General features: G+C 40.3%; 1 protein-coding gene across 3 annotated transcripts in view; it reads left to right on the forward strand.

Moving 5' to 3' along the window:
• Positions 1–10918, forward strand: part of CPEB4 (cytoplasmic polyadenylation element binding protein 4) — a 55979-nt gene that overhangs the window by 38050 nt on the left and 7011 nt on the right. For 2 of the 3 annotated variants that reach the window (XM_081852086.1, XM_081852087.1), the window contains 6 exons: positions 160–183; positions 3871–4044; positions 6090–6179; positions 7602–7720; positions 8705–8819; positions 9068–9249. In XM_081852086.1, the coding sequence (XP_081708212.1) occupies positions 160–183; positions 3871–4044; positions 6090–6179; positions 7602–7720; positions 8705–8819; positions 9068–9249 (704 nt within the window). The remainder of the gene's footprint in view (positions 1–159; positions 184–3870; positions 4045–6089; positions 6180–7601; positions 7721–8704; positions 8820–9067; positions 9250–10918) is intronic. The other variant, XM_081852088.1, reaches the window with a different exon arrangement.

Here is a 10918-nt window from a genome sequence, read left to right on the forward strand (position 1 = left end):
AGTGACAAAAGATGTGGGTATGGGTGGAAGGTTTCTTATGTGGTCTGCAGCGCATTAAAGCCTAAGAACCACTGAGCAATCGTAAGGGAAGTGAAACAATATATATATATATATTTAACAATGTTTGAAAGGCTGTTTTTCTTCTCATTTGACATGCAGCAAGGACATATGGGAGAAGGCGAGGTAACAACATTCCTCTTTAATTTTCTGATGTTTAAAATGTCTCATGGCACAGCTAATGCACAATCTGCTTCTGTAAGGAGGACTGGAAGCAGTTTTTTTAAAAAAAAGCCAGGCTTCCTCAATTTGCATGCTGTGGTAACCTTTAGTAACTTAATGTAGTGGCTCCCAAAATTAAGACTACCTAGGCAGAATTAGGATAGTTATACTGAGGCATGGGGATGAGGAGGCGTCAATCAGTGTTACTACAGTGTAGACTATATAATATATATAGAGGTCTGACCTTATGTGTGGGTGTGGGTGGTTGTTGCTTAGAAAAGCACCTAAGTGACTTGGGCTCAGGTCTATTTTTCAAAGGTGACTTTGGCCATGATGCACTGTAATAGGAAAAAGACAATGGTTTTCATATGTATTCTGACATGGGTGATTTAATACTGCTTCTTAAATAGTGTGCCCTTGTGGAATCAGATTGCTTTTCTGGTTCTCTCCTGTGAACAAGCTAAAAATCTCTGTGTCTGAGAGGTGCCTGGAACCTTGGAACTGTAATTGTGTGTTTTGAAGAGCTCCTCAGCTGCTGCTTCATAATAATAATAATAATAATAATAATAATAATAATAATAATAAAAAATAATAATAATTTATATGCCATCCATCTGACTGGATTGCCCCAGCCACTCTGGGCAGCTCCCAACAAAAAATAGTAAAAGCACAATACATCACACACTAAAAACTTCCCTAGCTTGGGTTGGGGGCACTAGCAATCATAATTTGAAGTTGGGGGGAGTTTCATGTCATTTGTGAAAATGGATCCTGGCAATTAAGTCACTTAGGTGCTTTGTGGAATGAGGGAACTGCATTGCTCGGACTTCATCCTCTGAACTTGCATGTTGAGTAAATAACCATGAATACATGCCACTTTGCTTAGCTTCTTCAACACTTTCTTGCTTGGGGCAAGGGAAGCATTTCTGCAATAAGAATAGAGTAGTAAGGAGAGTTAATACTAAAGAAAAGGAAGAGTGGCTATATGTAGTCCAGGAAAAGGGTCTGCAAATTTAGTTTTCAAAGAGAATTCATCCCTTTCAGTGGGTTTCAGATCATTACATTAGAAAGCAACTGTTTTAGAATGCTGGTAATGATAATGGGATTAATATTGTTGTGCTCATCTTCTAAACAGGAGTTGTATTTTTTTGATAGGTTGTGGTAAACTGGTTCACTGTTTATTAGTGACTCAGATTTTATTGACATGTTTGACTTCTGGGGGCACCCCTTGATCAGAGAGGTGAGGCGTTTGAGAGGAGGAGACAGATCTTCTTACACTGATCTGCCCTTTAGCCCTTCAGCCTTCAGCCAAGAACCTTAAAGTTGCCACTTCCCATGTCAAAAGGAACCTATGACATTCCTGTTGCTGCCCTTGTTGAATGATCACATAGAGGAAAGCATGACAGTGCCATTGACAATATGTGTAGCTTGCCATATTCTGTATATAAGGAACAATGTTTTCAACCATCTTGGTGTACTCTAAATAAAACTGCGCTGTGATGTTTCATCAAAAAGGGATTGTAACACATTTTTTCCTTCCGTGTGAATGTTAATTTAAAAGAAACTGGAACACTAGCCAGAAACACAAGTTTCCAGCCTGTCTTGAAATGATACAGGAAGTCAGGTGCTAAAGTGATCAGTTTTGTCTATATGAATGTTAAGCGGTATGAAACAAAGTACCACTTTCACAGTAACATATACAGTAAGTACCATAGCAAGGAGACCCCTACATAATTAATAGCAGAATGATTCTTGAAACATGGCTTTCCTAGATAATCCATTAATCTTGTATAACATCAAGGTACTGGTTACTATTAGGAAACAAAACCACCTAGAGTCTACATCTGTCTGTGGTGATACATCTGTACCTGGACTATATCACTTCAGTCTGAAAGAGTGAAGAGTCACAGAACCAAATGTTTCCTCTGCAAAAACATCATTGTACATTGAAAGCTGGTATATTAGGGGTAAGGCTAGGCTATAACCTTTTCCCCTGACATGCTAATCTTATATGTGTGGGGACTTTTCTTATATGGAAAAACACACAATTGCATAAGTTCTTACTTCTCGTATGTAGTGGCACAGCCAAGACTGATGAATGAGCCTCAACTTGTTTCATGTTGGCTAGGAAATAAGCTGAGAAGTAACCAGTTTATTTCTAAGCCAACTACCCATTGTTTACTGGATTTTACTCATCTACTAGTGGTGTTCTGGCTCAGGCAGTAGTGGTAGCAAGCTGCAGGGAAAAGCAAAGGAGGGGCGTCTCACTCTTCCTTTCCCTCCTTCTCATAACAAAATCAGGGAAATGTAGTTTTCCCAACAACAATGTTGGTAGGCACTAGAAAAAATGATTTTCCAGGGGTTAATTGTGGCTCACGTACCTACGAAGGTAGAAGAAGGAAACCTTCTTTCCTTGCTGATACCACCATTGGGGATGAAGGGAAGGACCTCAATAATGCTTGAGGTCAATATTCATTTTGGTGGTGTATTTCTATACTTTTGTGATGACCAGTGGTTTTTGCAAATAAATTTGGCTGGTTGCTTAGTAAAGGAAGTTTGGGAATAGGCTAGTGGGTAAGAAGGGAGTGAGTGGGTAGAAGTTTGGGAGTCTGATTGGATGGAAGAGGAATTATTCTATAGATAAGAATAAAACCTGAGCTGAAGAAGAGTTCAGGGGTGACAGTAATACTTGCTTCAAGGTTGGGGGCAAGTATTAAGTTTTTATTCTGCCTTTCCTCCTGAAGTTCAGTGAGGCATGCATTGTTATTCCTTCCCCATTTTATCCTCAAAGCAGCCTTGTGAGGTAGGTTAGGCTAAGAGAGAGAGACTGCTCCAAGGTCTTCCCAGCACTAGTCTAATAACCTAACAATTATGTGATGCTGTATGCCAAGCATTATGAGACCTATGAAACTCATAATTCCAGGAAGAGTTACAGCATTAGTTGGTTTACTGTGTCAGTAAAAACTAGCTAAAGAATTTCATATTTGGGGAGGGGAGTATTTGTTTGGTAAGATATTTTACTACTGCTGTCACATTGTGACTGTTCATGATTTCAAGTCTCTGAGATTAAAGTGTAAATTAGATATGAGATATTTCACTTCATCTGAACTATGCAGTTATATGGGGTTAGCCGAAATCTTGCAACTTGCAATGCCACAGCATTCTTCATACGATATTGGGGAAAGGCACCAAAATTATTCTTAATATATTTGATAAAGCATTTATTTGCAGCATATGTTTGAAAAATATTCAATTTGGTGTGTGTTGAGAAGAGAATTGGGGGATATATTGACAGTAGAGGTTAGCCATTTAATGATTTTGATTGTGCTTGTATTATATTATGGTACATTACCTTGAGCTGCCTGCATAACATCTGACAGAAAAATATTGAATTAATAAATAATATTGAAATGAGGTTTTCCTATTTTGTTTCATAGATAGCATTAACAGGGCATCTTTGTATACCAAGAGGTCAAGCTGTAGGAGTAAGAAAGACATGTAGTTAATGTTACTGTTAATTATGTACGCAGAAGGGAAAATGCTCTGACATGTCTGATGTAACAGTTAATATTAATGAAATAATTGTATCTATCCAAATAGAATTTTCTTCTGTTAGTATGTTTTGCATTTCCCTCCTCTTTTCCATTGTAGGTCAGTCTTCACTGTTCCCAATGGAAGATGGGTTTTTGGATGATGGACGTGGGGATCAGACGCTCCATAGTGGCTTGGGATCACCACACTGCTTTTCCCACCAGAATGGCGAGCGAGTGGAACGGTACTCCCGCAAGGTGTTTGTAGGTGGTTTGCCACCTGATATTGATGAAGGTATACTTGGACATCAGTATAGCCAAGAATACCCACATTAACCATAAGGGCCAAGGCTTAATTGTGACACGTGGGAGGGGTGGACCCTCATGTCTTGGCTATGTGCAATTTTGGGGGGGGGGGGCGCTGTGAAAATAATTACCTAAACTATGAGCTGCCAAATATGCAAGCTGCTGGGTTATGAACTGTGAGGATAAGGAGTTATGAGCTGGACAGCTCATGCAATAGGTTTTCTTTCCATCTAGTTCCGTTAGTTGCATATTATGTTGAATGACATCATAAAACTCTTTATGAAGGTCTTTTATTTTGGAGATGGCTGTGCTTAAGACTTTATGTTAAAGCCATTAATACAGGCACAAATTTAGATCAGTGTCTGACTTAGAAGTGGAGTGCAGTGCTACGATTGTTTTAGGGAGCAATACACAAGGCACTGCCTTTTTGTAACCACTGTATATTTCACTGGGGGAATGAATTATCCCTACACCTCAAATCTGTTTTAAGCATAATTAACACTGTTGGGGGTGTGCCTAATAGGGTGAGAGTTATTGCAGTATAGGCTTTCATTTGAAAACAGGGTTTAAGTAGATGGACAACCATGGGTGAGTTTCTTTAGCTGAATGGGTCTCTGCCATGGGTATCTATTTTGTATTGTTCATGGTTGGTTTTGGTTTTTAAAATATATATGTTGTTTTTAAATGCTTTTTGCTATTTTTATTGTGCATTGCCTTGAAACATTTGTGTAGAAGGCAGTTAGTTGATAATAAATAAATCAGTGTTTCCCAACCTTGGGCCTCCAGCTGTTTTTGAACTACAATTCCCATCATCCCTGACCACTGGTCTTGCTAGCTAGGGATGATGGGAGTTGTAGTCCAAAAACAGCTGGAGGCCCAATGTTGGGAAACACTGAAATAAATAATAGATCCCTCTAGATAATTAGTTATAAGAACAAAATAATGCCTCATTTTAAACAATAATTTACATTACTTTCTTTGGGATAGCTAACCCTAAAATACTATTTTCAAATTCTGTTAATTTGGAAAAACAGTTCTTAGTAAGCTGCAAGCAATGTCCCAATATCTCTTTAGCACCTCTGTTGCTTGCATGCACATGAAAGTATCTGGGAGGCTTGTGACTGGGTCAGAGATCATTTGCTTTTGGGAAAAGAAATCCTGACACATGTTGAAATCCAGAGGATAGTTTGAGAGGGATTTAAGGAAAATAGTAAATGAATGGAAGTGGGTAGATCACATATATTTTATTTATTCAGATACTGTGTTATAGAGAAACACTAAATTTTCTTCCTTTAAATAGCTTTAATTATGAGTTTGTTTTAAAATTAGACTGACTTTAAGAATTCTCTATCTGCTGTTGTTAGCATGAGCAGTACAGTAGTTAGATTTGTGTAATATTAGCCAGTATGTAAGTCACCTGATCTGAATTTTGAAATGGAAGGAGGCTTTGAAATGGCTGCAGCAATTGCTTTCTGTTAATGTGTTCTGTGCATACTGTCTGCATCCTCGTCTCTATGGCTATTACATAACTGCTTTCTAGAAGCCCTGCCAAAGTTAGTCGGAGGTCAAGCTCAGATAATGTGCACAGATGTGGCATAAGCATGTGATGTGAGCAGGCATGACTAGACCGTGTGATATTCTTTTCTCTTTCTCCCAGCATTTTGCAAAGCAGCTTGCAGAGCAGACTGCTCAGCACTCTGATTCAGACTCTGCACGCTAGCTGTGGGAGAATGCCTGAAGCTAGGATCTGGTAGCTGTTTAGGTTCAGTGATTTCGCTCCTTTGAGTGGCTTGCTGCAAATCTTTATTTGTAATCTAAAACACACAGCTTCAGTATCTGAACTGTTTTCTTCATTATTAGACATATGTTTTGACTTGTCAAGCCCTCCCTTTAAACAATAAAAACATCATCAGCTCTCTGTCCCTTAGCATTACAGAAAATACTTGTAGGCTAGACCAAAGTGTTATTACCAACTTACCTGAAATCACTGTATGATGTGGTGTTTTAATACTTGCTTTTCCCTCTGACCTGCAGATGAGATCACCGCTAGCTTTCGCCGCTTTGGCCCTTTGATTGTGGATTGGCCTCACAAGGCTGAAAGCAAGTCCTATTTTCCTCCTAAAGGTAACACTTAGTATTTTATATGTTACACTTTGTGTCCCGTCCTTCCTCAGAAGAGCGCAGGTTAACTGTGATCTGGTGACATCTTGTTTCACCTATTGAACTTCACAACTGAGCTGGGATTTGAACCTGGCTCTCTTGGTTCAAGCCCAACACAATCCACTAAGGCACACAATATTTTCCTATTATGTGGGTGCAGTAAGGTTGCAGATTATGGATTCTTTTTCTCTTTTTTTAGTATTATTCTCTGTGCCTTTTGTTTGTTTGAAATTGTTCTTCATTGCTGCTATTGCTCTAAGACCCTGCTGTACTTTGAATACTTTAGTTGGGCTGTAGATAAGAGTGCTCTATTTAGTCATAGTTTAAGATTATTTTTATTTCTGCTCCCATTCAGTAAATTACTTGGTTTATTTAATCCAGAAACAGGGAATCTGTGGCCCTCCAAATGTTACTGGACTCCAACTGTCATTAGCCCCCTGTTAGCATAGCCAGTGGTCAGGGATAATAGAAGCTGTAGCCCAACATCTGGGGGGGGGGGGTGTTCAGCTACACTTTACTGAGAGTAGATTCACTGAAATTAATCAGCTTGACTAAGTTATGGCAATTTATTTTAATAGGCCCAGTTTGAATTAAACTTGGTTGAATACCATTCCTAGAGAGCCATAGGTTCTCCATCTTTGCTTTAACTTCTCTCCCCTCACCCCCTGTTCCTTGTTCTACTTAAATCTTTCACTTTGAATGACAAAAGCTTATGTGTTACAACATACACTGTATAGGGAGTTTGCCATTGAAGTTGTGGCCAAGAAATGTAGGAAGCTTTGGCTCTTGTAGCCTGCTCCCACTCTTATTAATAAAAGCAATTTGTTTAGATCAGTGCTTTTCCAACTGCTTCTCCAAAAAAATCTTCATATTCCCTAAATATGGGCTAAGGATTTGTTCATCTCTATGAACAAATTGTGGGGACGCGGGTGGCGCTGTGGGTAAAACCTCAGTGCCTAGGACTTGCTGACCGTAAGGTTGATGGTTCGAATCCCCGCGGTGGGATGAGCTCCCGTCGTTCGGTCCCAGCTCCTGCCCACCTAGCAGTTCGAAAGCACCCCTAAGTGCAAGTAGATAAATAGGTACCGCTTTATAGCGGGAAGGTAAACGGCGTTTCCGTGTGCTGCGCTGGTGCTGGCTCGCCAGTTGCAGCTTCGTCATGCTGGCCACGTGACCCGGAAGTGTCTTCGGACGGCGCTGGCTCCCGGCCTCTTGAGCGAGATGAGCGCGCAACCCTAGAGTCGGTCACGACTGGCCCGTACGGGCAGGGGTACCTTTACCTTTATGGTCTTTCTCTTGGTTACGTGGAGCCTAAGTAGATAACTTCAACGCTCTGAATCTTACAGAATTTTTGCAATGCTTGCCTCTGTTTCTTTATCTACATAGGATATGCATTTTTGCTGTTCCAAGATGAAAGCTCTGTGCAGGCTTTGATTGATGCATGCATTGAAGAGGATGGAAAACTCTATCTGTGTGTTTCCAGTCCCACAATTAAAGACAAACCGGTAAGTGGAATTGTCAGGTATGTGTAATTTGGAAGAAGATGGACACAGAAATTGGGTGCATAAGTGCTACATTTTCACAAGGCATAGGTTGGCAATACATGCTTTCTTTCTACGTGAGCACATACTACCATTATTTTTCAATAAATGTGCACTATTCTTTGGGTTAGGGTCAAGATAATTATTCCAGAATATAGAATAGTAGGCATTAGGCCAAACTTGGCTAGTCTTTACTAACCTGATTTGGGGCCAAATCCCACATGTTTCATATCTGATCTCCAGCATAGCCCCATCCCCAAAGAGACCCTCCTATTCTATGACCCACTTAATATATTTTCTCACAAGCGGAGATCTAACTCCCACTTCAGTATGAATCCAAACATGTCTTCAAATAGACTTCAATGGGCCTTGCTATAACTATCAACCAGCTGACTGGAGGTTACAGCAAGATGCTTTACAGTTGCCTGGATGTGGCTCTTTATGTGTTCTAGGGAAACGCTGGGACTAGCCCATTTGTCACAAGTAATGCACTCGTGTGTGTGTGTGTGTGCGCGCGCGCGCGCACACACACACACACAGTACACCCCCCTCCCCTCAGTCCTTCACTTCTGAATAATTTAATGTGTGGACAGAAGTTTGTTGTGATGACTGAGCCATATCTGAGTAAAGGACATGGTGGTCCATCTTTCTTAGACAGACGTGTGGACTGTGCAAGCTGCTTCCTTGAGGAGTGCCCTTTCTCCACCCTGGTAGCCTATTTTGCTCCTGCTTCAGAAATTCCATATGTGAAACCTGGCTTTGTTATTGCTTGACTAGATAAGAATGATTGCTAGGAAAGTAGCCTCTAAAATCCCATGGATGTGACATGCAGGAAACACTGTTGTTGTAACATCTTAATGATGTGCATGCTGCAGGGCAGGGTGGTGGTGGGATAATTCGGCTGTCAACTTGAATTGTGAGTGGTAAAGTCTCATCTTCTGCTTGTAGGTTCAAATCCGGCCTTGGAATCTTAGCGATAGTGACTTTGTGATGGATGGCTCACAGCCTCTAGATCCGCGGAAAACCATTTTTGTAGGAGGAGTTCCACGACCCTTACGGGCAGGTATGGTATGCAAAAACAAGTGCAGTGGCTCGTTGATTCTATCCAAGCTGCCTTACTGCTGTGAGAGAACATTGTGTCCTTATTTCTATTGTAGAAGTATGCCAGTGCTTGCTAAATTTAACTTTTGCTGACACTCCAATTATTTCCAGATACAAGAGTACAAATAAACATGCTTTTGCCCAGGGTCTAGAAAGAGAAGTATGTATATAAAATATCTGGGTAAATCGTTTGTTACTACTTTATTTTAGTGGAGCTTGCAATGATAATGGACCGGCTGTATGGAGGAGTTTGCTATGCTGGAATTGACACAGATCCTGAGCTGAAGTACCCAAAAGGAGCTGGGCGTGTTGCATTTTCTAATCAACAGAGTTACATAGCTGCTATCAGTGCCCGCTTTGTTCAGCTGCAACATGGAGAGATAGATAAACGGGTAAGGGCTAGAGCACATTCTGTGTATTACTCAGCATTCTTTCATGGGTTTATTTCCATATAAGTGCCCGTGTGTGGCAGGAGAAAATGTTGTATTAAATGGAAAATATTATCTTCCCTGTATTCCTAGCATACATGCATAAAAAAGCCATACCACACATAAAAAAGCTATACTACAAAGCCCCCTCCATCATCCCAGAGATCCGGAGGTGGGGGGATCTAGTTTAACATTGGCTTTTTAATGCCTTCTGGCACCTTCTAAAACTGTTGTTCCCTTCAGAGAAATTTCCTGTAGCACAGCATAAGCCTGTGTTCCTAATGTTATCCTGTTACCTCTGCATGACTTGCTTTGCTGTTGGCCTCTTTTTCACCCCTGCCTATGTGCTGGAAGTAGAATGGTCAATTGGTTTATGAAAGTAGAATGCAAACTGCTGCACTATTTGCATTCATTTCTACAGAATTTGTGTTTCTCCAAGTCCTGTTTTAATTCAGTGCAGGTTACACAGCAACAATATGCAATCATCATTTTATGTTGATGTTAGTGCTAGCTTCTTAATAACATATGTTCACAGCACATGCCAACAAAAGCAAAAATAGCTTTGCCACAAATGTCCATATTTCCCTGTATGTAGCTCATTGTCATCCTTCCTTACTTTGCCAGACCTTTATTAGGCATTACAAATATAGGCCATCATAAAACATCCACATATAAAATTTTAAAATATATACAAATAAACAGCCATGTAAAAATATGTAATAATGAGAATTTTCGTTGGAGTTTCTTCCTGCTAAATAGTGCTATTCACCACTCTTAGAGATACTATTGATAAAAACTCAACCACCCTTGCAGTTACTTCTGGGTTAATGTCAGACAGATATTTTCTGATAATTTCATTGTGCTGTGTCATTCACATGGTGAGGAAGAAAGAGTTAGGATTAAGGAACAGGCAGTATTTTGTTGTGGTGTAAGATCTTGTGAGCCAGCTCTGTCACTGTTGTATTGTTTTACTGTTTCTTAGCCATTTTACATGTTTTCTTCTGGGGTTTTGTGACTCAGCAATTTGAATACCATGATTTACTTGATTGGATTTTTAGGGAGAAAAAGCAACTGAGCAAATTGTGCATATTGATTTGTGGTGGCTGGTCCTTCTCCGAGTTTAGAAGAGCTGTCATGTTTCAATTTCTCATACACAGTAATGGCATACAGGTTAGATTTACTGTTGCTAGCAAAACATACCTGAAATTTGAGCAGGAAATGAAAACATTCCTGTCCATGTCCTCCAGCAGATTTAGGCATATGCAGATCCTTTCTAGACTGAGTCCCCTTTGCATAAAAGCTGCCCCCCTTGCTGAATTTCCATGTCTAGAACCTGCATATGTGTGTGTGTTTCCCCCTTGGGGAATGGAGCCACAGATGCAAGTCAAACATGCCACTTTTGCACAATCAGATCCCAGTTTAATAAACTAGGATATGCCCTTTGCTGTCATTTTGTACTACTCTTCACATGAGTGGTAAAAGCAGACCATGGTTTCCTGTTACATGTGAAGCAGGGACTATGATTAATGACTTCCAAACAAGCCAGATTTGCAAGACAGCTTCTGATGCAGCCACTGTCAGTTTTAACAGCACCAGTCAGCTAAGAGGGGTTTTTCCCCTGAGGGAGGAAATC

Source organism: Podarcis erhardii (genome assembly GCF_964252035.2).
Source record: "Podarcis erhardii genome assembly, chromosome: 2".
NCBI classification, from domain to species: Eukaryota; Metazoa; Chordata; class Lepidosauria; order Squamata; family Lacertidae; genus Podarcis; species Podarcis erhardii.